At 40.2% G+C, this 27073-nt stretch overlaps 1 protein-coding gene across 6 annotated transcripts in view; it reads left to right on the top strand.

Moving 5' to 3' along the window:
• Positions 1 to 27073, top strand: part of USP28 (ubiquitin specific peptidase 28) — a 42159-nt gene that overhangs the window by 2133 nt on the left and 12953 nt on the right. For 3 of the 6 annotated variants that reach the window (XM_073320522.1, XM_073320521.1, XM_073320519.1), the window contains exons 2-16: positions 6247 to 6324; positions 8200 to 8332; positions 12495 to 12600; positions 13466 to 13628; positions 14828 to 14914; positions 15540 to 15677; positions 16184 to 16257; positions 17399 to 17475; positions 17992 to 18140; positions 20333 to 20460; positions 20661 to 20756; positions 21011 to 21190; positions 21946 to 22166; positions 22505 to 22575; positions 25042 to 25270. In XM_073320522.1, the coding sequence (XP_073176623.1) occupies positions 6247 to 6324; positions 8200 to 8332; positions 12495 to 12600; positions 13466 to 13628; positions 14828 to 14914; positions 15540 to 15677; positions 16184 to 16257; positions 17399 to 17475; positions 17992 to 18140; positions 20333 to 20460; positions 20661 to 20756; positions 21011 to 21190; positions 21946 to 22166; positions 22505 to 22575; positions 25042 to 25270 (1930 nt within the window). Of the gene's footprint in view, positions 1 to 6246; positions 6325 to 8199; positions 8333 to 12494; positions 12601 to 13465; positions 13629 to 14827; positions 14915 to 15539; positions 15678 to 16183; positions 16258 to 17398; positions 17476 to 17991; positions 18141 to 18445; positions 18527 to 20332; positions 20461 to 20660; positions 20757 to 21010; positions 21191 to 21945; positions 22167 to 22504; positions 22576 to 25041; positions 25271 to 27073 lie in introns of those variants that run through there. The other 3 variants (XM_073320520.1, XM_073320525.1, XM_073320523.1) reach the window with 2 other exon arrangements.

Below are 27073 nucleotides of genomic sequence, written 5' to 3'. Positions count from 1 at the left end.
TAACCATTTTTGACTTTCGTGCTTTATACTTATACTCACTTAAAACCGATCTCCTTGTAGTTAAATAAACTTTATTTTTCTTCTTTAATTAAAACGAATCCAGGATTGTGAATTGTTTTGGGTAGCTTCATTTAAGGTTGCAGACTGTGGTATATTGATCCCCTTAGAGGGCAACAGACCTAATATACCAGCAGAAGGCTGGACAATGCAGAACACATGTTTTTTGGGGGAAGAAATCCAGGACAGGGGCTGTGTTGGGATCACCCTGCAAGTAGTAGCCAAGATTGCTGGAAGCTGGAGTGTGGCTTGTTGTCTGCTGACAGACTGTTTGGGTCAGAGTTGCTGGACCAAGGCTGAGGCTACACACAGATAGACATTTAGGATGTGACCTGCATGCTGTTTCTGAGGAGCCCAGGTTGGGAGCTAAGGCAGCAAAGCATTGTGAGGCACCCCATGTTGCAGGGCAGGAGTGACAGCCCCTCACTGGTTTGGATTGCACCCCGAAATATCATAATGACAGGGTGTTTCCAGCTTCTGTCAGTGGGAGTTTTTCTTTTGCCTTCAGTGGGCTTTGGATCAGGCCTGTGGTGAACAGAGACCCATGCTTGAATCCTTAAGTGGGAGCAGTAAACGTATCCTGGGGGAAGGTAAGTTTAGTGTAAGGTTGCTGGTTGACAGTGCTGAAGACTGAATTATTCTATGGAAGGTGTACGGGACAAGCAGTGACAATGCGAGCCTCCCTCATCTCAGTATGTTTACACTGTCAATGTGCCTCAACACTGACTTGGAGGGACAGGTCTCAAGTGAAGAAAAGAGTTTGAGCTCCATGCTCATTCATTCCTTGTGCTTTCTGCCAAGGGTGCCGTTGGAGGGATCAGTTAGTAACAGGGCAGATGTCTACAAAGAACATCTGCACACTAGGAATCCCACTGAAACTCCCCCCCCCCCACCCCCGCTTGATTCATGCAGGCCATTGAAAAGAATAGCTATGGAAGTATGAATTTCTGTCTCCATGAAGGAGGCTAACCCCAGTGAATATTTATCTATCTGGATTCTAAAGTATACCTCTGCTGTTAACAGCATGAATTGTGTCTTGTTTCATTAGTGACTGAAGTGTTACATTTAAACAAACAGAAACAAAAGAAAACAAACAAACTACCACCAGACATCGTTGGAATGGCTTAGAATTTTCTTGGGACTCCACTTTTAAATTTTTTAGGTGGATTAGTACATAGGGATAAAATAATTTGCAAGAAATAACTTTCTGAAAAACTATCCACCACTCTATCTCACTGCCCAACTGGGAAAAATGTTTGGGAATACACTAGGGGAAGTATTTCCAGGGGGAACAAATATTTAATAATTTGCTTCTCAGTCTCACAGAGAAAGGTATAATATGATCCAATGGATGGATAATCCATCCAAAACATGATGCAAGTTGAAGCTAGACAAATTCAGACTGGAAATAAAGTGTACATTTTTAATGGTGAGAGTAATTTACCATTGGAACAATTTACCAAGGGCTGTGGTGGATTCTCCATCACTGACAGTTTTTAAATTAAGATTGGATATTTTTCTAAAAGCTGCTCTAGGAATTATTTTGGGGAAGTTCTCTGGCTTGTGTTATGTAGATGATCATAATGGTCCCTTATGGCCTTGGAAGCTACGAAGTCTGTGGACACCATTTCTGCCTTTAAAATCCCCCAGTAATTCATTTTACCTCTTGCCATTATTAAAACAGCCACCTTTAACTTCTGTGCCATGTACAAAGACATCTTCTGAAGTCTTTCTGAATGTAGGTTGTATTACTTGCCTTTAGAGGCACCAATTAAAACTATGCTGAAGGATGCAAGTTGTATGTCCATAGACGTGTAACACGAAGAGAACATGAATAGATTCACTTTCAATCTCATTTAAGTTTGAAAGGTCAGGGACTTGCCTAAGGTGCATTCATTGGAATTGAGCCCAATCCAAGATGTTCAAGGAACCTATGTTCTTGAGATAATTTGGCTGTTCCTTTGCTCTCCACTTCGCTCCAAAGCCGTCATGTATTTCAAAGCTCTTGTGGGTTCTGCACTGGAGAACTCTGTCGGAACAGGCGATTGATTTTGTTTGTGTTTCTAATTGTGCAGTATTTATGCAGTCCTAATGTCAAAATTGTGCAAGACTGGGAGTCTGCATATGGCCATTAAAGCAATGGCCAACTATTTTCATTCATTGCAAAAGGTTTTACTGTACAAATACTGCAATTGTTGTTGTTGTTCATTTGTAGGTTTTTAATCTTCTTGGTATCTATTTTTCAAGCATGATAAATGTGAAGTTAAAATGCAGGGGGTAAAGGTCACCTATTTTGTGTGCTGCTTCCATACAGGCCACTGTGTTGTCCTTCATGTTGACTGCTATTTCTGCAGTCCCTTTTTGGAACCTGTCTATCCTGCCTCTATCCTTTCCTGCTTTAAATCCCATATTACTTCAGGTAGTTTATATTCCATAGTCATTTTAACGTAATAAATCTCGGACTCTCATCACTCCCTTAGTTGACCACACCATCATCTTCCCCTCTGTCAGCCCCTTGTTTATCATCCTATTCTGTTGCATAGTCTTAACATATATTGTAAGTTCTTCTGGGCAGGGGACTCCCTTTCTTGTAATGTGCCAGGCATGTTTGTGGTGCTGCCGTATATTATAATTGTTTCAGTTACTAATGTCCAGTTTCCGAGGTGGCACAACACAAAGACAAGTCAGAACAGAGTGGGGATTTTTAAACCATATAATAAATATGACACTTAAAACATGCCAGTGCAAGTGTGTTGGCACTTGCCAATGCTCGTTCGCCATGAATGCAAACCCTCTTAATATGTTGTACAGAGGAAACCTTCAGTTGCTAAACCCTAGTCTTGTGACTAAAATGCTAGTGCAATAAAACACGCATTAGTTGAGCACTCAGAGGACCAACACAAACTGATTAGCGAGTAGAAAATAGTCTTTAACTGAAGGTTGGATAAAATTGCACCAGAAGCCTTCGGGATACCACTTACGACAGAGAGTTGCCTGTTGACTCTAGTTGCTTAGTCCCTCTTTTCACAGTAAGACTGTTCCTCCTCGAGTACACAACATGTCTTGTCCTGGCTTGAGTTTAGTTATTGTGCATTTTTTATTAACGTGGGTTAGATGTAGGTAAAAGTTAAGTTTTTTATGTTTTCCTCCAGACCAAAAAAAAATATGCCCTGCAGCTCAAAGGGGAGTTAAGCAACAGGAATACAACTTGGTGTGGCAGCAAAATTAGCAACATGATATAATGGGTTTGCCTTTGTGGAAGAACTGCAGCTCCGATCCTCAGAATGTTGGCATTTCATCAGCATGAAATTTCCCATTGTACTGCCTGCTCGTCCTAAGAATTTCCTGTTTCTTTTCTCACAGGATTAGCTTTGGGAGTGAGGAGAGTTTTTATCCAAGAATTAACCAAAGTGTTTATCTTTTGGGTGGGGCAGTAAGTTGGTTTTTACTCAATACTTTCTCAAGAATTTTTTATTTTTTATTTTTGGCTTTTTATATATTGTAGATTATGAAAAGGATAAAGAATGCGAGCTCTTTGGGGCAAGCGCTATGGTTCACGCTTTTCTGTAAAGCCCAGTGTAGGTTGATGTTGCTGTTTGTTTTACAGTGTTTCTAAGTGAAATAACAGGAATTGAATGACTGCTGTTTGTACTTTTGATGGATGGTTGGAAACAAAGGTGACTTGCTTAATTCCCATAGGAAAACATGACCCAAATTAGATCTGAATATGTAGAGTTACTGTTAGTCTTATCAGACTATGGGAAGGATCTTACAGTGGAATTGCAGAGCAATAGATTTAGGATCAAAGAATTGTACAAATTGGTGAGATTAAAATTCTGGATAGGACTGAGGGTGGGCTTCTAAAGAGCCTCATTAACATCAAGTATGTCAGAAGTGATGGTGGGTATTTCTTTCTGGGTGCTGATGTTTTTCCTACACTCGTGATTGCTGCATTGCAAAGCTGTATCTCATGCTCTCTAATTCCAGTTGAAACAAAATGCTAGCTTTAGAAGGTTGCTGAAATGTTTCTTGTGGAGGAAGAATTGTCATGGACTAGAATAATCAAGAGCTCTAACTCTTTATGGACAATTGACCTCTCTAGCTCACTGCTGTCTCTAAAGTTATTCATAGCACTGGGATGCTTAGACAGTAAAGCTGATGACCACTGCTACAAAAGGACAATCCTTTGATTCAGTGTTTATGCCAGAACTGGCAGTTAATACAAAGTAACTAGGTCTGTATGAAGCATTTATTAGTTTTCAGATGTGCAGTGGGTTATTATCATTAGGCTTGGCAGAATTCAGTTTTTATTTTTTTTATCATTTTGATGGTTAATATTGATTATTTTAAAACATTTTTTCATTGTTATCTGTTCAGATTTTCATGTGCAGGAGATTATGGGGCACCAGACAATAATTATTTAATGACAGTAAATATTGAGAGTCAAAAGTTAAAGATTTATAGCCCTTAAAAAACATATTGTCAACATTGTATGTCAAAATATACAAAGTAAATATCCATAGATCAAACTCTAATAAATTTTCAAGCAGCATTTTTCTTACTCTTTCTATCTGTAAATTTCAATAATTATCTATGGAAATGTTTTTTGTCAGTTTATGTGATTGTGATGAAGTTCAAGTTTGACATTTACTGATAAAATATAACCCTTTTATCTTACTCCATTGACCACAAATTCTTTGTCCGGTGATCCATATGGACTTTGGAGTTACCTCTGTGCAGTAGATGAATGCTTTTGTCTACCTGTAAGGCTGAAAAGCATCTTTCACCATGCTGTTATTGGAGCCCTAGGCTTTCAGATCTGACAGACCAAATGCTGACCATTCCTGACTAAAATTGTTTGACTCATTCTGAAGCGAATAGGATCACAGTGTGATCTGTAGAAAACTGGTGCCATGAACTCCCTCAGGTTATCTTCCACATTTTGCATAAGCTGTAGTGGTCAAGGGCATTCCCATCTGCCTTTCATAATAATTCAATGCGGAGGTTGGAAAGGCCTGGATTGCTCTGACAAGGATATTGCTCTCTCAATAGAGAGAATCTATCACACCTGTTAGACCAAGTGGAGGTTGGAAAAAAAGATTTCTGGCCACCAAAGCCATCTGTGACTTCTGGTCCCTTGACTGCTCCTTGAGCTTCTCTCAGCCACTCTTTGTCAATTACATTTGCAACTATCTCCCCCAATAAGAAGAGCATATACTGTCCCCACCATGCTCTTGAGCTGCTTCCACAATCAGCGGGAATCCCCTTCATCTTATCCAGTTTGAGCTTCAGCCACCTCATTATCATTCCAGCCCCTGTCTTGGCCAGGCTCTGAAAAAGTAGACATGCTGCACCACCCAGACTCAGTGAAAAAGACTTGTGAAACTGCAGATCACCCCCATATTGACAACTCCACAGCCTGGACTGCCCTGTTTATCCCCCATAGCAACCTCAGACACAGTAAATAAGGGAAATGTGGAATAAAGCGCTGAGGAGCCCTGTATAGGGTCACAGATATGAATTTTTTATTTTTCTGATATAATTTACTCCTGATGTTAGAGAGAAAAGAGAGAACTTGAAACCTAAAATAATGTTTTTCATGGTCAAGGGTTGGTTGTAGTCACTCTATTGAAAAATTTTTGAGATGTAACTCAACCAACAAGCAGCTAGCTAACCAAAAATTCAGAGCTTCTTGTGGGAAGAGGGGAAGAGGATTCTCCAGGCCCACTGTGCTGTATATCTCTGGCACCTTATTGTAAGTGAGAAGTGACACACACAAATGGCATGTGCAACTAGGCTTAAAATAGCCCTCCATCAAACCCACACAAATTCCCTGGGCTCCTTATATGTGGTAATGCACATGCTGCCTCTCTTTGAGAGGATTGATTTACATGGGGCACTGATGCCCTGCCCCTCTCCCCCAGTGTAGCTATTGGCATTTTTACCATTTCTTCTCAGATATGCCTTTTAACATTCTCTTTTAAATACAAACAAAAATTAATGTTAGTCTGTAAGCCAATTGGAAGAATTCTAACATATTCAGATTGAAGTCTGACAGTGTCATTATCTCAGAGTGTTCGGTCTTGTGTTAGTTAAAATCGTAAGTGAGCCCCTGACAAGCACGGCAGAAGCTTGGTATCTTTCTCATTCACCTCCTTACATGAGCTTTCTTTGTCCTTTGTACCACAGAATTTCCAAATGCTCTTAAACCGCTTGGGAGAAATCACAGGAATTCAGGATCCCTCATTCCTTCATGCAGCCCTGAAGGTTAGTATGGTTTGCGAAGATGCTGTGAATGTCGTCAATGTTCTGTTGAAAGGAAGTCTCTGCTGACTTTGTCTTGTTGTGTGCGCTGGTTCAAGCTTTAACCTGTATGTGAGCTTTCTGTAAATAGCATTTAAACTCCAAATGTTTGTTTGGCATTTGTAATATGCAAATATTAGAATACTGCCTTGCTTGAGATGCTCAAAACTGGACTCGACAAAAGTAGTAGATTATGTGCTACAGGGAACAATTCTCAGAGTAACAGCCGTGTTAGTCTGTATTCGCAAAAAGAAAAGGAGTACTTGTGGCACCTTAGAGACTAATAATAATAAATAAATAAATAATAAATAAATTGGTTAGTCTCTAAGGTGCCACAAGTACTCCTTTTCTTTTTAGGGAACAATTCTGTCCACATAGGAGGATGGATCAAGTCACCTATTAAGTTATCCCCTGTCTAACTTCTGTTCTTTTCAAGACATGAGACCTACATGAGTGGGTGGATACATGAGTGCAGCATATGATGTTATGGCTGAATGGGAGTAACCCTTCTTTGGATTAATAGCCATTCTTCTACATTTTGAATCAAAATACAACAGGAGCAGTCCCCATATTTTTCCAGTAGTAGGCTTTAAGAGTCTGTTCTGCAACTACAAGTATTATGCTGACATGCTGGAATCATTTCTGGGGAACACTGAGGTTTGTCTCAAGTGGGCTTTTTCATGTATGTACTGAAGCATAACAATAAATAAAAGTGTGGAGTAAAATAAGTTTTCCTTCAGCTAAACAGTCTTCACAATTCTCCACAGCTGAAACAACCACCACAGACTTATGGTTTGTGCTTTCAGCCTTGTGGTCGTTTTGCCAGAACTGGGAACAGAACAACGTAAGCTCTAAAGAGAGGCATATGAGAGGTCCTGGGTAGAAGAAGAAACACTTTCCTGGAAAGATCCCTACTGTAAATCATTGTATGCATTATAAATTGCAACAGAAAACTGGGAGGGAATGAAGGGTAGTACAGTACTAATATTACCTAGCGTGGGACCATTGGAGACTGTTCTCTTGAGGCCTGTCAGCCAGGAGGTGGCTGTTGATGCTGACTGTGCACAAGGAGACTTTTTTTTTTTTTTTTTTTAAAAAGAAGGAAACTAACAAATAACAAACAGAAAAGTCCCCTTCAATGTTTCTTCAAGTGGGAGTTGTAGTAAAATATTGGATTAAATTCAAGGGAATTAATTGATTACAGAGTTTTGGGAGGGAAAAAGCATTTTGTTTGTAAATTTTAACATTGCTTTGTTCCCTAAAACTAACTAGGTCTGTCTACCCATGTTATTTAAAGTTATTTCTCTTGTGATATGGGCTGTATGGGCTGTGTTTAACATGTGGTCCTTGTAGCTCCTTTACTCATTCTTACAATTATAAAGCAATGCAGAGGGCCACACTCATGACTTCTTGAGGACACAGTGCTTCCACCCATTAATAAGGCTTCCGTTGACTAAAATGCTGAGGCACATGCCTAACTTTAAGCACATGAGTAGTCTCATTTCAGTGGGTTACTCACATGCTTAAAGTTAAGTATGTGCTTAAATATCTTCCTGATATTCGAGCCTGTGAATGCCCTAATCTCTTTTAAGGGAACCAGAGTTGACTGAATGACACGGTGTAGAATGAACCCTAACTGTTTATCATCTGTCAAATTTCAGCCTTAAAATTTTAACTCCTTTCTGGTAGTCAGCTTTTTCTCATGGCTGGAGAAAGCTGACTTGGTGCCAGCGTGTTCTGTTTCACGTGCATGGTGTTGATTTTCATTCAGATGTATATAAAAGAATCTGGAATAATGGGTGCTTGGCTATTTCCCCCTTCCCCCCTTTCTCCTCTCAGGCCGCAAATGGTGACCTAACAGAAGCAGTCAACTTCCTCACTGAGGAGCGTGTTAAAGAGCCAGGCCAGGAAGCAGTCGCTGCGGAACCATCTGACTGTGAAGGGAGTGCTGTGGGCAAAGAGCGCCCCACCAGTAGGTGACAGGTGTCAGACTGATAGCCGTGTTAGTCTGTATCAGCAAAAAGAAAAGGAGTACTTGTGGCACCTGAGAGACTAACAAATTTATTTAGGCATAAGCTTTCATGGGCTAAAACCCTCCTTTATCAAATGCTTATGCCCAGATAAACTTATTAGTTTCTCAGGTGCCACAAGTACTCCTCATTTTTTTCCCACCAGTAAGTGGTTCATTCTTATCAGGAATATTGTGTGCATTCCTGGTCACTCTTTCTCAGAAAGTGAGATGGGTTTATCACTGATACAAAATTGCTGGGGGTGAAATTCACTCTGCTGGGCTACCACAAGGCTTGTGCCCTATATAAGCCCCACTTCGGCTCTTTTCACCAAGTGGATGAACTGTCACTTTGAATTCCTATAGCGAGGCAACAGAGAACAACTGAGTCCACTTTAGAACTCCACCTTTTTGTTTCACCCTTTCTGTTGCATAGGGCAGGTACAGCTCCGGCGCAGGGTGTCCTTGCTAGTTGAACCAATGTCAGTCAAGTGAAATGGTTAAAGAATGTGTACATTTAACAGGATTTGAAGTTGCTGAAAATTGGTTCAGTTTTATGGACCTCTTTGTTAGTGTTTATTTGTCTTGCGCAAACATGTGCTAGGCTCTTAGATTTTTTTTCTTTGTGCCCTCATTGCTTTACAGCATACTCTTTCACATAAAATATGAATGGTATGGCACAGTCGTGTAATTCTAGCAATAACAAATTGCTTAGTAATTGTCAGCCCTACTTTCACTCTACCTGATTTTTTTAAACTGATTCTCATTTATAAGATTATTTTCTTATTTATTTCCAGGTGGATGCTATTTCTCATTAAGAGTGCTCTCTTGTGTGTTCAGTTGGGTTTTAATTCTGTGGCCCTCTTGTACTTCAGGCTCCTGGGATCAGGCTCTGAATGTCCAGTGTTTCTGAGAGTACTTCCACTTAGCTGACATTTTTTCCCAGGTCAAGTAAACACCTCTTAAGTGATTGGCAAAACGCCCTATCTTCCATGCCCATGAGTTGCATGGTAGAACTAACAAACAGTGGTTGCTGATAACATACAGTTAAGAAGGAAACAAAATAATTACCAAGTAAGGTCCTGCCACCCAACTGGAAAACTAGAACATTATGGTCAACACATAAAATACAGACGGCCTTATTGTACAGCATTACAGAAGTTTAGTGGCTGAAGGACTTTGGCCAGGACTGGGTTTAAGAAGCTCTCATTGGGGAGGGCCTTGTAACTCAGGTAGCCAAAAGGAGCTTAATGTTTTCCATCCATTTCTAGTATCCTACAAGTAAAGAATAACTATAACTAAAGACTGGAATATAGGGCCATAAGCAGTGCTCAGCATGCCAGTTGTCCAGCTGAAATTATTTTCATTTTTAAAATCAGTTGTCTGCTAAGAACTAACAGCTCTTCCTGGAGGCTTGTGACCTTCTCTGATCGCTTCCCCTGCTTTGGTAGCCTTTTGTGACCTTAAGGCAGTCATACACCATAGCATAGAGAACTGAGGATAGTTGTTAAGACATGTACTTCTTTCTACAGATACCTGTTAGCAGCCTGGGGAAACCAAACTCCTCCATTTAGTGTTTTCTTGAGCATTTAAACTAGTCTTCAAGCACTTTCTCTGAAGCTTGTGTTCCACTCTTTGATCGGTCTTGCCCACTGAACAACCAGCTGCTTTTATCACAAGAACTTCCTCGCTATCCAGTTTCTCTTTCAGCTGGAGAAGTAGTTCTTCATTCACTCACACATTTACCATTTTTGAGCTTACTCCAGCCTCTAGGCCCCAAGAACCAGCAGGATAGTAGTCCTAAGTACCTGCGAGTGTGTCTGTACTATAAAATTATACTGATGTTAGAGCAACAGTGACATACGCAGCCACTAAGGGTAACATTTTCAAAAGCACCTGAGTGTCTTAAGTGTCTTGGGACCACTGCAAGTCAATAGGGTTTAGCTGATTTTGAAAATTTTACCTGGAGCAACTGGTGGAGACAGGCTTTGATGGCATAAGGTAAATAGCCTGTGCCCCATCTGCATTATATATTACACAATTGCTACCACAAGCACAGCTGTGTTGTTGATGTTAATTGCTGTAAAATCACTGCTGATTTTTCCTTAGAAGGTAGCTTACTGCACCCTTTTCCTGGAAACAGATAAATGCCAAGAGCTGATTTTTGCCAGAAGCATGGTTGGAAAGATAGTATCTGGCAGGGGCACGGAGCCATGCTTCAAATATCTAAAGATCAAATAAGTATTTTTAACTTCTGGGAGGGGCTTACTTTACCACATTTCAACGGGTTCTTGCTGCTCAGCAGCTAAATCTGTTTTGTGTTACTGCACAGCTGAATAACGCTACTGACAGCTAGAGCACCTAGACAATAGGCCAGATGACCTTCTCCCAGACAGATTACTGTGAACGAGGAGTTTGAATAACTGGAAATTGTTTTTAAAAGCAATTACATGCTTTAAAAACAAAACAAAACAAAACCCCAAGTATAAATATAAGCTAAAATTTAAGGAAACATATATATAAATCTAAACTTACAAGTAACTGGAAAGAATTTCCTTTAATCATGTAAAAGACAAATATGCTGCACAAACAATGCGTTCCCTAATTGAGCTGCCTGTTATGCACTAAACAGGTTTATAAAATAAGAAGCACCATATTCAGGAGTCGCTGGGGGGGGGGCAGTCAATTACATTTTATTCTGCTGTTTAAGGCCCATCTGTTTCAAAATGGCTGCTTTCTTCACTCTCTTACTCCCAAATAGGTGGCAAACCAAGTGACCTTGTAATTGGCTGAGCATTCGCAAGACTCAATATGGGACCAGTAGTACACAATGTCTGACTTGAATTTGATGCCAAGTCTTTGCACAAAATGTTAACAAACTAAACCCCTTTATTTCTTAAAGCCATTTCAGTAACTAACACTGGGGGGAGTGGTAATTAATGAAGAGGACTGGTCGCTAATACAGAACAATCTGGATTGCTTGCTAAACTGAGTGGAAGCAAACAATATGTATTTTGATAAAGCCAAATGTAAATGTATATATCTTGGAACAAAGACGTTAGGCCATACACACAGAATGGGGGGTTTCCTGGGAAGCAGTGAGTCTGAAAAAGCGTTGGGGGTTGTGGTGGATAATCAGCTGCACATGAACTTCCAATGTGAAGCTGTGGCCAATAGGGCTAAAGCAATCCTTGGCTGCATAAACGGGAATTTTGAGTAGGAGTCAAGAGGGTATTTTACCTCTGTATTTTGCACTGGTGCGACCGCTTTTGGATAACTGTGTCTAGTTTTGGTGCCCATAGTTAAGAAAGGATGTTGATAAATTGGAGAGGGTTCAGAGAAGAACCACAAGAATGATTAAAGGATTAGATAAAACACTTTGGAGGTATAGACTCAAGCAGTTCAATCTGTTTACCTTAACAAGAAAAGGTTAAGGGGTGATTACAGTCTAAAAGTACCTACACGGGGAACAAATATTTAATAACGGGTTCTTCAGTCTATCTTAGAAAAGTATAACATTATTCAATGGCTGAAAGTTGAAGCTAGACAAATTCAGACAGGAAATAAGACACAAATTTTTACTAGTGAGGGTCATTAGCCGTTGGAACTATTACCAAGGATTGTGGTGGATTCTCCGTCACTGACCATTTTTAAATCAAGATTGAATATTTTCTAAAATATATGATTTAGGATTTATTTGGGGGCAGAAGACCTCTGGCTTACAAGAGGTCTGACTAGATGACCGCAATGGTCCCTTCTGGCCTTGGAATCTGTGACTCTATGGTACTAAGAACTTTAATTAAGGCCCATTCACTTTCCTTTTGTTAGACCAATTCAGACTGCTGCTTATCCACTTCCCATGTCCTAATCAAGGTGTAAAGAAATCCTGGTCTTTCAGTAGCATCGTGGAGTGCACACCTTTTTCCCAGCTCACTGCTAGATTGTAGAGTATTTATTTTTTAAACTAAAAGGACATGGAGTTAATTTAAAGTTGTGATGTTTCTGCTGTTTGATTTAATTGCATTAATGAAGCAAAATTGTGTTAAAATTGTTTGGTCCTTGGCCTTTTTTTTAAAATGTTTCACTGCTTCTAGTGTAAAACTGATAACTCCACTTCAATTTCCAGATGTGATTGATCTAACTCCTGATAACAAAGATGACCTCCAGGCAGTCATTGCTCTCAGCTTACTGGAGTCTCTGGAAGTTCAAGCAGTAGAAAGAGATGCGAACAGGTCAATGAATGTGGATGTTGCTTTTTGTTCTTTGCTTCTACCTGGACCCTGGGGCTTTATGCAGAGTGCGTTCTTATCAACTGTAAAACAAATGTTATTCATTCAACTTAAGAGGACTTAGTGGTGATGGAAGGTGCTTCCACTATCACCCTCTGGGGACTGTCGCCAAGGTACTTTGTATCTGACTTGGAGAGACTGGCAGTACCGCACTACCATACTGAAGGCTAGTTATCCTCATGGCCAATCCTGTCCCTGCCACCTCTACCGATGTGACCAACGTAGAGGCTTTTGTGGGTCCTATCCATTAAGAACTGTACTGAGGCCTCCTGCCTTAATTTCTAGGCACTAGGTTACTAAACAGCCATTCACTTTGTCCCTTTTTAACTGGGTTGCGTTTGTTGAGTTTATCTCCATTAACTAATAAACAGAATATGCTCTGTCTACAAATCTGACATGTAGGTCTATGAAAAAAAAGTTTGTAGTACTGTTACCAGTTCAACCCTCCAGGCCCTATTTGATTCACCCAACTACCTCTCACCTTTAAGAATGGAAGCTCTGTGAGGCAGATGGGATGGCTGTGAGTATCTGTCAGCACAATGTGACCCTGACCTGTAATATAATAGATAGATAATAACATAATAGTCCTAGAGGTGACAGGCACTGTATGCCAGTCTGTGAGCCAGCTCCATGTATGTCTCCTGTTTGGGACTGCAGTAGTGTCCAATTCCTTTTGTCTTGTTCTGTTGTGGTTACTTGACTAGCCAAGCTTACATACCAAAATGAGTTTCTGTCCCTTTTAAAAGGCTGTCAAGACTCTGGGGATGCTTTCTTACAATGTGACGTTTGCATACTTGTCCTCTGACAGGCCCCACAAAGCAAATGCTGCTGAAAACAAAAATCGCTCCAAAAGGAAACGGTGTGAAGTCTGGGGAGAGAATCCCAAGCAGAATGACTGGAGGAGAGTGAATGACTGGCCTGTTGGCATGAAGAACATTGGAAATACATGCTGGTTTAGCGCAGTCATTCAGGTAATGCAGTGGTAACAGTAATGCTTTATACCCTTTTGTAACGCCTGCCATTTTGGGGTCAAAACGTGCCTTTCTTGCAATTAAATAAGCTTTGTGGCACCTCCACGATGGAAGTAATGTCCTCTTTTTGCAGGTGGGCAAATGTTAGCACAGAGAAGTTAGTTGACTTTTCCAAGGTCACAGTGAGCCAGCTAGCTAGTCTATATTTCTCCATATTCCTATCAGCAACTTCACATTAATAGAAAAAGAAAAACTGGGTGTCTTCACCCTGGGATGCAGTTTTTTTGAGAGACTTCAATTGCATAACTAAGATTTGAGAGCAGATTGTGCAGGCCCGCCAGGTTTCTGCTTCACGTTTTAAACAAAAATGATCTATAGTGTGATTTTCTTTATGTGGCAGAATATTTTACTCTGATCTTGTTCAAAAACAGCAGCCAAGTAGTCAGGGCAAAAATGAGATAAATGAGAAAAAAAGGCTATGTAAATATATCTATGTATTTATTATTATTCACAAATATGTGTCCTGTGTCATGGTGCAATGGTAAAATACTTCTTGAATGACAGAAGCCAGACTGGTAAAGTGGTGATAATGTAATTTTACTGGAGTGAATGCTGGCTCCACAGCATATGGTGTATCCGATTCCAGTTAATGGAGTACAGTGGCTTAGATGCCTGAAATAATAAGAAACTAGTCTGAGTGCATCATTAATGATTATTATTAGTGATTAGTAAAATGAGAAGAGACAGCAGAAAGAAGAACCAAACACACTTAATTCTTTGGGCTCTTTTTACATCAGCAGATAAGTGTCGGGGGTGGGTTTTTTTCTGTTTTTGGGGCGAAGTGGGGAACAGTTACCGAAATGCTTCTCTGGGGGTATGATTGATTCCCCTGCCCTATCATTCCAATTTCCAGTGTGAAATGGAAGAACTCTCCTCACTCTTTCTCAAAAGGTTTCTTTTAATTTACTTGAAAAATTTAGTTGGCATGGAGGGAGGGAATTGAGTCTTGGGGAAGAGGAAGGGCAGAGCTGTTAAAGGTTTTATTTCTTGAGGAGAAAGTCATTGAAGAATTTGGGGGTGGGTAAGAAAACATACAGTCTGCAAAGAATGACATGGACTTGGGAAATGAAGATGAGACCCAAGACCAGACTTGAGTTGACCAGCCCGGACAGTCTCTTTTAACCATTTTTTCCTTTCAGTCTCTCTTCCAGCTGCCGGAATTTCGTAGGCTGGTCCTTGGTTATTCTCTCCCACAGCGCATGCTTGAGAATTGTCGAAGTCGCAGTGTAAGTTCTCCTGGAAATGCCTGCCTCTTCCAGGGGATTCTGGCAGTTTGTATTCGTGACTCTATAAAAACTGAGCTGCTGCTTGTGGACAAGGGTGGGAAATTGCTCTTGAGGACAATGCGTTATCACAGAAATGGTTGAAAGTTTCTCATAAATTTTTCTCAAAAACTAGGAACTGCAGAGAGAGTGGAAAATCTGTGTCTTGTTAATCTGTTTTGGTGACTCTGGAAATTCAGGACTTGTTTCCTCTCAGTCTCCCCCCTACCTCTCCTTAATACCCCAAGTCTCTAGCTCAAGTCTGAACTTCAGAATATTAGAGTACAGCTTGGCCTTCTTATTCTAGATGCCATATTACTTCTGGCACCTCTCCTGATCCCAGATTTCCCACTTTGAGGAACCATTGCAAATTCTTCAGTTCTCCCATGTGCTTAATTCACGATCAGATTTGCTTTCAAGAAAGATCCTTGCATCATGGGGAAGGAGATATGGGTTCCTAACACAAGTTGGTCTCTTCTGAGACTGTCCCTTGTATTAACCTCCTATGTGCTGGCCCTGTAATTTACCTCTTCATATATGTGTCCTACTTTTATTGAGCAGTAGACTATTGTGCTCTCTTCTTTTCTAGGAAAAGAGAAATATTGCATTCATGCAGGAACTTCAGTGTCTCTTTGCTTTAATGTTGGGGACACATCGTAAATTTGTAGACCCCACTGCATCACTGGAACTTTTAAAAGGCGCATTTAAATCAGCTGACGAACAGCAGGTAAAATGGATACAATGCCTCTTGGCTTTTCTCAGAACAGCCCTAGCAAAGATGTAAACAGTCATATTTCACTTAATGCTACTATAATTCCAAACACTTGCCTGTCTGTGTTTCACCTGACAAGTGTGTGTAAAACTCTCTCTTAAAGATACATGACAGTGAAAGGTACGTGCCTACCAAAAAGACGGTTAAATAGTCAGTGTGAAATTTGTCCCTTCACTGCTATCGGAGTTGCTGTTGGGGATCATCAGATTTGGAACTTGACTTCTTCTCCATGTCCCCAGCATAGTTTCCTCTGACTTAGTACAGTGCAGGACAAAGTGTTCATCTTTGATCTAGAATAGTGGTAACAACACATAGCTCGTATAGGTCATTCACATGGTTAGAGATACCACAATAGTTTTGTGAGTATATTTGAAAAAGTGTGAGATTTTAATAAATCCTGCTTATATCAAAGCATTTTCTTGGTAGAATCTTTCACTGTCCAATTTCTGGCTCTCTTTTAGCAAGATGTGAGCGAAGTCACGCACAAGCTTCTGGATTGGCTAGAGGATGCATTCCAGCTTTCTGTGAATGTAAAGTGAGTTTTTATGTTTTGGGTTGTTTTTACTTAATGTCCAGAAAAATAGATTTTTAATGAGGCTGTTTGGCTAATAGATGTTAGAGTTTAAATTAATATTTTAGGCAAATGAAGAAACCATTTCTTCACTGCACCAGTCAGGATAATCCCTTTTCAATAATATTCAGCATTCTATGTTTGCATCAGCACTTCTTCCCTAGATAGGTGCTTTTATTCAGTGCCATTGTGACCTGCAGAGTACATAGGCTTTTATGGAACTCTTCAACATGGATTGTCCACCAGGTAATAAACTCCATATTGTATTTTTTAGAGTTGTTACAGCCAATGGGGTAAATTCATATTGAATAGTGCATTAATCTGTAGTGTGATAGTTACAATTATAATAAAAAGTCTTGACGTGTATGGGGTCACGCTGTATGAAAATCAGCTGCTTTTTACACTTAAATAACTGTTGATGATTTTTTTAAGTGCAGAAGAGTAATTTTTTTGTCCTTAAGGATAAAGGGGCATGTTAAAAAAGCATAACTGGAGTTCTGAGTGCAAACTTATCCAGAACGAGCAAGTATGGGTTAGAATAGAAGTCAAGTATCCAGGACTCCTGGGTTGCAGTCTTGTTTCTGCCACTGGCTTACTCTGTAACCTGATCTAGGCAAGTCACTCCCACCTCTGTGTTACCTATCTACATAAAAGGGATGATGATATTTACAAAAGCATCTTGGGATCCTTCTAAAGGCACTTTCAAAATATAGAGTATAATTATCAGTATTAGTACAAACTAATGGCTTTCTCTTCTTTTGGTTTGTTTTTAGGCACAAAGCCCAAGGCTGAGGTTTAGATGTTAAATTTAAGTCCATTTTAATACCTTGTGGCCTTAAAAAAAAAGGGGGGGGGAAGGGCAGCATATGTAATTCTTACTTATTAATTGAGGATTTAAACACACACACAACCTATTCCCTCATAGCTTGTGTTTTGAGCCATTTTTGCTACTTTTTCCTCCAGTTATATTAATGTTGGTTATATTTTGTTGATGCCATCAAAATAAAAATTCTAATATATGTGTATTCTTGTAAAGGCAAGTGTAACTCACCCATATGCTCCCTTTCTGTCTAACAAAATGCGTACAATCTCCTTTTGAAAACAGCAGCCCTCAAGACAAATCAGAGAACCCAATGGTGCAACTCTTCTATGGGACTTTCTTGACGGAAGGGGTCCATGAGGGTAAGTTAGAGATTTTTTTGTTTTACGTTTAATTCTTTTTTTGAGTGGTTTGATTGTTGCTGTAGTGTAGATCTATGATGTGATTTGTGACATTGTGTGTTATTGCAGTTTCTTGGTGAGATTGTCTGTCTGGTCCTTCGCTATTACAATAGGTGTATAGATAAGAGTATCTTTATATAGTTGTCCTAGTGCTGGCGAATATAATGTAAAGTTTGTTCTCCAAAGGGTAATAATCTCTATTAAATGCTTACCGTTATGAACATAGATTTGTAAAGGGTCTCACCTCTAGAGAAGATGAGCCGTAGGGGCCTAATTTCTCTACTGTGATGACATGTGTAACTTGCCTGCCCGATGAAAGATCTTGCGTGATTTGTTGCAAGATTTCGTGGAGCGTTACAAGCTGTTGTTTTGGTAGGAAACACATAGTTGTATATGATAAAATAAGTTAGAGAAGAGAGAGTGTTTTCTGTTGGTGTTTTAAGGTGGTTTATATTTTTTTCCTTCTCCTTTATTCAGGCAAGACCTTTTCCAAGATAGAGACCTTTGGCCAGTATCCCCTTCAGGTAAACGGTTATCGAAACTTGAACGAATGTTTGGAAGGGGCCATGGTAGAAGGGGAGATTGAGCCACTACCTTCTGATCAATCAGTGAAGTATGGACAAGAGGTTGGTTGCATGTATTGTTTGCTCTTCTTGAAAGGATGCAGTCAATGTAGTGCAGGGAGGTCCTGTTTTATCCTGGTAACTTAAAATGGTGACTGTAAACATTCCCTCTTCACCAAATGTAAAACATTACATGGTCAGTCTGTTAAATGTACATTACTGTTAAATGTGAGTTGATATCTAAGCCACCAAGCCCTAGTTTATTTGTAAAGACGTTGTTGTCCAATGTAACTTACTCCAGGAGTTTACCCTTTTAAAAAGGCGCCTGCTTCTGATGTGTAAGTGTGATAAAGTCTCTCTCTTTCTATTGAAGCCTACCTGTACCTGAGTAGGGGAGAACCACTGCCTCCATATTTTCGGAGGGTAAAAGTACAGTGCTTAACTCTATGGTATGCCATTTGGAATTTGTATTTTTTTTCTCCCTGTTATAGTGTGCATTTTTCTCTCTCATTGTAACTCTTAACCTTCTGCCTGTGCTGATTATTTTTTCCTTTTTTTAATTACTCAAATCATGAGCCGATCATAAGCTGCTTAACTTTGTGACAAATTAAAAAGTTAAGATACACACATTGCATTCAGCCTCACTTTATAGATAAAAGCAATGGGAAAGTTAGACTACAGAGAAGGTCAACTAAAATGATGGAAGGATTCATGTGATGTGAAGGCAGACTGAGGGAAATTAGCTTGTAGGCCATGTTAAAAAGGTGCTGGAAGATAATGCTAAAGAGATGTTTGCAAGGGTTGGTGGTAACAGGGGGAGGGGAAAAGAAGTTTCACTCATTAGATGAATGCCTGAAAGATGAGTTGCAGTGACTTGAATTAAAAAAGGAAAAAGAGGTTTGACTTCAGGGTGAGCTTGTTTTAAGGCCCATCTAACTTTGGAATCAACTACCTGATTTTGGTGATTGCTGCTCTTGTGTTAGTGCCACATGGACACAGTTGAAGCAGACTTCTGGTAGGATTGGTGTAGTGCAAAATCTTGAGCAGTGTGAGCAAGATGGAGTTAAACAGGTGATGGGAGAGGTCCATGGCACGTAGTTCCTTTAAATGGTTAACTGAAAAATAGGGGAAAGTGTCTCAAACCAGGACATGCATCAAGGACTTTCACTTTTATTTTTAAGAGATGTGATTGGAAAATCTGTGCTCATTAATTTAACTTCTCAGGATATCCTGACTAGTGGACTGCATGATAGGGGACGTGGAAAATAAAGTGCATTTTATCTTTTGAGACCTTAGGTGAGTGTTTTGAAGCCTGATTTGCAGCAGGATTAACTGGAAATCTGTTTCTTTACCTCAATAGCAGGTTTATAAACATTTCCCTTCTGTTGTTGTTTATGAGGATGTTTGGTTGATTTTTCTCAAAAGGGTCATGATAAATGGCAGCTTCCCTCTATATACATTAATATTGGCCGTCACTGTCAATATTATTGGTGCATTTTGATTCCGCGGATGAACTGTTGTGTTCTGGCTTTCTGATATGGATCTTTCAGAGCAGTACTATCTTAGAGTACTATCAGGAGCCCAAAACGGGGAGGGTACTGTCTGTCTGGCACTGCGTAAGAATGTGTGAAATATTCTTCTGGCAATGGATGTTAGAAATATTCTTGAAAACTGGGAGCCGGGGAAAGTATAAATGCAACTACGGATAATCTTTTCAGTGTGGCACTTATTGCACACTCCAAATATTGAGAAGTTGGGTCTGTTGTCTGTGCCTTTTAAGCTAAACAGTTTCTGAATAGACCAAGAGTCGCTGAATAGCTGAGTGCACAGAGATTGGTTACGGGCTGCTATTTGTTGATGTTCATTGCGTGCCAACAGCATTGTGAAGTAACTCTCCTTCTCTGAGGCCTTGGGCCTACATACATTGTTTCAGTGTAGCATTAGCCAACTTATTCTAAATTCGCTCCTTGACTAGATGGTAGTCTATCAATCTGAGTGCCCTGGACATCAAATATTGACTTTCTGGATATTATTTAACTATGTTTTGTATGGTGAAGGTCTAAAATGAAAGTGGAAGTCTTATATTTTGTAAAATTAGGTTTTCTAAATAGCAATTCATATTGATTTAGTACACGCTTCGTATGTATAAGGGAAAAAAATTATTTGGGGGCAGAATAACTTGTCAATATAAAATGTGCCATTCAGCAATCCTCTCAAAACCTGTGCCCTGGTTGGGGCATTTCTTTTTGTTACAGCGTTGGTTTACAAAGCTCCCTCCCGTGTTAACCTTTGAACTCTCCCGGTTCGAGTTCAATCAGTCACTAGGGCAGCCAGAGAAGATTCACAACAAACTAGAATTTCCCCAGATTATTTATATGGACAGGTGAGATTTTACAAGACTGTTGTATTTCAAAACTGATTCCTCACACTTTGCTCTGTTTTATTCTAATTAGAGAAATAGAGGGGTGGGTGGGTCTGTGAGCAGGGAAATGTTAAAATGTATGCATATGAGAGACAATGCAGAGCTTAGAGGTATACAAATCTCACTCAGTCACTTTTTTGGGGGGGGCGGTATTCGTTTAGGTATTTGTACAGCAATAAAGAGATTATTCAAAGGAAGAGAGAGGAGACCAGGAAGTTGAGGAAGCAAATAGCAATTCTGCAGCAGAAATTGGAAAGGTAAGCATCCAACTCCCTCCCCCAGGAGTTGGTGTTTTTCTCTTTAAACAAGGTATGAAATTGAATAAGGGCTATTTGTATTCAAGATCTTAATTTAAGTAACACAGCAGTTAGTTATTTGTATAACCAGCAACTACTAGGCATTTATATTTTATAATAAATATGGCTTGCTCATACTATTTTCCTTTCCATGTACAATGAGTTGTGTGAGGATTCAGTTAACAGACCTCTGCTGTCTTGCTTCTGTTCTTTAGATACATGAAATATGGCTCTGGCCCAAGCCGCTTCCCATTACCTGACATGCTGCAGTATGTTCTTGAATTTGCCAGTACAAAGCTACCTTTAGTTGTTCCCTCTGCTCAGGACTCTCAGATGATGCCCGCACAGTCCCCAGCTGAGTGCTGTGGTCTGAATGAACCTCTGCAGCAAAATAGGTGAGGAAAGAAAAAAGTTTGTTGGCTAAAGAGAGAGCTTTCACCTTTTGAGCTAAAGAGTCCCGGATCATTGCTCCAGGAGCTGTTATGTCGTGTGATTCAGTTGTCTAGGCACTCAGAACCTTGGGGATGTGTGGTATGAATACCAACACAGTTAGTCCCTGCTTTTGAGTATCCCTGCTCCCAGATGGGTGCTACCAGTCTGTGCAGATAACACTCTGCATCCAGTTTGTGCTTTTTTCCTCTCCAGATACAAAGTCAAACTGCTATGTTTAAGCAGTAATCTTGAGATAAATTATATGAACTCTTTGCACAGTGTAGTAATCATTTGTTTTGTTTCATCAACCATTAAAATAGTGCAATATTGAATTATCACAAATCTGCCCACCATGGTTGGCTTGCGCTCTAAATTTAAGCAAGCAAGTAAACGAGTTCTCTGGTAAAATGGGAAGGAATTGTCAGTGCTGTGGATTGTGGCTCTATGCTTCACTGTGGAGTCCTGTAAGAACTTGAACTTTTACATCACCTCTTGTCTTGGGATCTGGTCTTCTCAGAAGTGACTGCACTTTAATAAGCTTATAGGCTGCCAAACTGTTTCCTGACTAGTGAATAAGTCTAAGCCTGGCATCATCTGGGATGGAAACTTGCTTGTTCAGATCTTGAATATTTTTTTAAAGCTATGTGAACTTGCATATGCTCTCTGGAAACAGCAGCCTGAATGATGTGTCCATCAGTATGTGGTTTTTGCTTCATAGTGTATTAGAAACAGAAAATACTGAGAACACTGAAGGCGCAGAATCCACTCTGATAAACCCTCCAGCCCAGCAAGAATTAATGAGCAAACTTCCCCAGCCCTCCTGTTTACCAGCTGAAATGCCTGAATGCCCAGCTCCTCGTGTGGTCACAGAGGAGGAGATGAGCCTAGTTAGGACGTGCCTGCAGCGATGGAGGAGCGAGATTGAGCAGGACATTCAAGGTTGGCCCCAAGTATTTATCGTGCATTTCAGCCTTTTGCTAACCTAAATTCCTTCTGGTAGCTTCAGCTAGATAACTCCTGAACCATGCTCCACCCCAGAGGTGGCTGCTTTTCAGCCGTTAGTATAGAAATATCCTTATATGTCTTGTGACAGGGCCCTGGTCTATCACAGGATAAGCATGCACAACTTTCCATTAACTTCTGTGGTAGTAACTGCATGACTGTATCCGAGGGCAGGCATGGGCCTGTGTTCTGAGTATCTCTGTGCTGCCATGTATTTGGGGTTAAGGGGGCGCTATCTAAACAAAGTTGATGATCAGTGTTGTTCTTCTCAATAGATCTCAAGGACTGTATTACCAGAATCAATCAATCCATTGGTCAAATGTATGGTGACCCTGTCCTCCGTCAGGTAGGAAGTGTGGCTTTGTTAGGTTTTCATATAGGGGCTCATTAAAATTATATAGTTCTGCTGGTGTGTGCCTATAGGTCACGTTAATATTAGGAGAAATCGCATGCATGTACATAGGAAGGGTGTGTGTGTCTAAATGTTTTGCCAAGTTCACTTTGAAATGAAACACATGCCTTTCTGAGGAGGGAAATAACTTATTTAGAATGGTGTTCTTAGTAGGTGAATAATAGGATCCATGAACCTAAAAACAAACTGAATATAATGCACTTAATATAATCTTAGATAAATACTTGTCTCTGTCAGTTTCTTCCATTAGCATTTGGGCACCTGCACATGCTAAGATGAATGTTGTAGAGTCATAGATATCTGGATTGGTCAAAGACCATGAAGGATGAACTCCCCATGTCACTGCAGAGTAGCAGGGTAGTCATGCTCTACTATGTTTACCAGTTGAACAATGTCCATTGTCTAAAGTGAAATCCAAGTTGTTGGTGGTCAATTTACTTTTTCTGCGTTAGCATATTTCAAAAATTCCCCAGGAAAATCTTGTTTTGAAAAATTTAAGGATTTTCAAGAAATAGTGTCAGTGTTTTTCCCCCCTAGCTTTCTTGATGAAAACTGAGGTAAACGCTAACCTTTATTTCGCTGCCCTTTCCCGTTAGTATGTAACAGGTTAGCCCCTTTGTGTGGTCTCGGTTGTAGATAGCTGACTTCTCGGTGCAAGATGGCCTGGCTTAGGGCTCAGAATTCTTCTCTCTACTGAATCGCACTTTGTAGTTCTACCTACTTACATGACACCTTCTCAGTAGATACCTGATGTGAGATCTCTTGCCCTGCTACTTGGTGACTGGACCTGTTTCAAAGCTGTTGGGGATGGGGCGAGAGGTAGTGTGGGAATGAGCTCTCTTCCAGTTTTCTAGAACCAAGAGTCCAGAAACTCCTCCACTGCCAACTGTCTCATTTCTGTGCTTTTCAGTCTCAGTGGATGCAGAACCTAGTCATCTCCCTGTATTAGGATTAGAGTTTTAAAAAAGGGATTGTCATTAGCTTTTTCTTGTTTTGTGTTTGGATTTTTTCTGACAATTAAATTTTCTGTGCCTGGGAAAAGTGTTCAGATTTCAAGACTTCTGTCCTTGACCTAATATTTCTATCAAGTCACCTTCACTGTGGATGCCTTGCAATGTATATAACACCTTAGATAGGCAATTGCTCCATCTGCCCACCAGCCAGGAACTGCATTGCCAGTAAATACTGCAAACAGATAATAAAGGCTTTCCAGCAAGAACTGGCCTAGGAATGAGCCTGGATCTTGGGCCCACATAAGCAGGATGGGACTTTGTCAGACCAAGAGGGCACCTAAGTCTTTGCCTGAGAGGTCTCTGATCTATTGGAGAAAGAGCCTGGTGGTTTTGAGTCTGAGCCTATCTGCAAAAGAACTTCTTGCATCCACCAGGGCATGAGGTCTCTGAATCTTTACCTGCGAGTAGAGCAGCCAGTTACTGAGAGTCCCAGGCTCTTCTTGGATTCATTTGTTTCTGTATCAAAGAACAGGAAGCATAGGTTGAACAGGCATCTGAAAATTATACACTGATGTCCTCAGAGTTGTGTTAGATTCCCAAGATCTGAGAGTGATGAAGTATCCTCTGATCCGTGTCACTCAGATACTTTGGGCGGGAAGGACCTTGGGAACTACCGTCCTCTGAGTAGACTCTACAGAGAGGGCATTATTTTTGGATGGGTTTTGGTTATCAGCCTAGACTATTCTCTCTGATGTGAGAAGCGGGTCTTTGGGTAGTGTACTTTGCAATACGTTCTGTCACCACATAGCAGTGCAGGTAATCTTAGAGTTTGGAATTACAGAGGTGTGTTCAGAGAATCAAAGCCACTGTAGGAAGTGTATTTTTAAAAATATATGCAACAAACACTTGCAGGATGCTGCTCCAATTTTAATCCTGAAAATACTTTTTGTGCCAGGCACAGGGCTCTGTTACAGGCAGCCAGGCTGATTGCTTGAGAATTTTTGTTTCAGATTTTAATGCAAATGCAAGGGGGCTTAGCTCCAAGTTCCAATTATCTTTCGCCCCAGCAATAGAAACCAGAAGAACTTGTGTCTGGTACATCATAGGTCTCTGGCAAACATTTTAAAAAGAGCCCCAGTAGTAAGAAACTCATTAAATAATTTAGATGAGATATGATGACTTCCACACATGGAACATAAAATTAGTTTGACAGGTTTGGATACCAGTGGGGTGGTCAGGCTTAGGATGTCATAGTGACACTGTGGTAGTGGATAGAAGTGTTTTTAAGCTGAGCTCATCAAGGGGAAGGGAATCTGTTTGCATTAGGCAGTCAAATGTACAAATGGACAATTTTTAAGCATATGACAGCTGTGAATGTCTTCATAGATTTTCGATTACTTCATCCATTAAAGATAAGCCTGGAAATCCTGTTCATGTGAATTTTCAGGTTCCTTATCGCTTGCATGCCGTCCTGGTTCACGAGGGCCAAGCAAATGCTGGTCACTACTGGGCCTACATATATGACCAGCCCCGGAAGAGCTGGCTCAAATTCAATGACATCTCTGTGACAGAATCATCCTGGGAAGAACTGGAGAGAGATTCATATGGAGGCCTGAGGAATGCCAGTGCCTACTGTCTTATGTACATCAATGATAAGCTGTCCTACTTTGTTGCAGGTACTGGAACCAAAGTTGCAGGTAGTACTTAGTCACTTGTGTAGTATGTGTTGCCTTCATAGCATTGAATGATCATTAACCTGCTCAACTCCACTATGACACTAGTAAGTGTTATCCCTGTTCTGTGGGTGGGGAAGCTGTGACAAAGGGGATTTTAATTTGGCCATGGCCAAAGAGGAAGTTGGAAACAAAACAGATATGTGAAGTGAGATGTTTCCTGTCCTGCCTGTGCTTGATTCACCAGCCCAAGTGAGCGCTTGTTCAGACCTTTTGGGTTGATACTAAAGTATTGTTTCAAATAGCTTGGTTAATGTAGGCTTATAGGAATTGCCATACTGGGTCAGCCCCCTTGTCTATCTATCCTAGTATCCTGTCTTTCTGACAGTCGCCAGAGCAGATGCTTCAGAGGAAGGTAAAAGAAATCTTGCAGCAGGCATATGCGGGCTAATCTGTCCCCCATTAAATTAAGGATGTCCTAATCCCTAATTGTTGGAGATTGTCTTAACCTCATGCTTCAGGGTTTTTCTTAGCATTAACTGTAACTAACTATTCTTCTTATCCATATAAATGTCCAGTCTTGCATTTGTCTTTGTATTTCAGTTTGCCTGTATTCTGGCATTCTCATTGTGTGTGTGTGTGCAGTTGGCAAATCATTTATAAGATCAAACAGAATGTTTCCTACTTTGGCCTGGCCATTTATACCCTGCTTTTTGGTTTGGCTTCTGATAGATAGTGGTAGCATAATATACACAGCACATCCAGTGCATGTTGTTTATGCAGCGTATCGTCCCTTCTGTGCCTGAGATGAATTATCACTAATGATAACTGATCCTTGTAATTGTGTGTTTACAATGCATGAGTGTATAAGCAGCTACTTGCAAGCATTATCATACATGTGGCATCGTACAGCTGTTGGCCATCTAGAAGAGCCTAATAATTTCATACATGGCTCATTTTGTTATAATAGAAGCAAACAATGCAGCAATAGTCATTGGAGAATCTAGTTAATGGGAATGCGGAAGCTGAAACAAGTTCTTGTTTGTCTTCCTCATGCTCTGACATTTCAGTTTCTAAAATGAACCCATCCTATGCTTTTAATGAGACTTAATAGACATTTAGTGCTTTTAAAGATCCTTGTGCTTTTAAATATTTTTATAAAAGAAAGAATCTGGGATAGGGCATTATCATTCAGTATTAGATATATTCCTAAGTATGTTCTTCCCTTAAGCGGTACTATACAGCTGAAATACCATTATTATCCAGTGTCTCATTATTCCTAGATATTTCAGTACCTGTATAAAATCACTCACTACCTGGAATCCTTGCAGTTTCCTACCCCTGGGTTTCATGTAGTGGTGGAAGTGTAGAGTTTTAAGCTGAACTCCAAGTTTTCTAGTTATTGTCATTTTAAGCCCCATCTGTAGCATTATGGTAGCCTCTGGTAAAGAGAAATCATCTATGCCCTCTCTCAGTCCTGATTGTTACTTTGAGTGGGTTTACTGAGCCCAGGTGCGCCATGCAGAAATGTACCTTTCCATGGTTAGTTATTGTTTGTATTACCGTAGTGCAGAGGAGTACTAGTCATGGACTATTGTACTAGGTTCTGTATAAACACAGAACAAAAACACGGTCCTTTGCCCAAAGAACTGACCACCTACCATCTTCTTGTACTTATTTATGGAGTATCTTGAATTCAAATTCCAGGAAAAAAAATTCTTTTCCTTCTTTATTTTTCCAAACCATTTGATCAATCTTCTGTAATGTTTCTAGATATTCCTCGTTTGCAGCAGTATTATCTTGCTG

This window comes from Lepidochelys kempii, chromosome 22, assembly GCF_965140265.1.
Source record: "Lepidochelys kempii isolate rLepKem1 chromosome 22, rLepKem1.hap2, whole genome shotgun sequence".
In the NCBI taxonomy this organism is placed as follows: Eukaryota; Metazoa; Chordata; order Testudines; family Cheloniidae; genus Lepidochelys; species Lepidochelys kempii.
The sequence above is the reverse complement of the archived record's forward strand: the minus strand, read 5'-3'. Positions and strand labels throughout refer to the sequence as shown.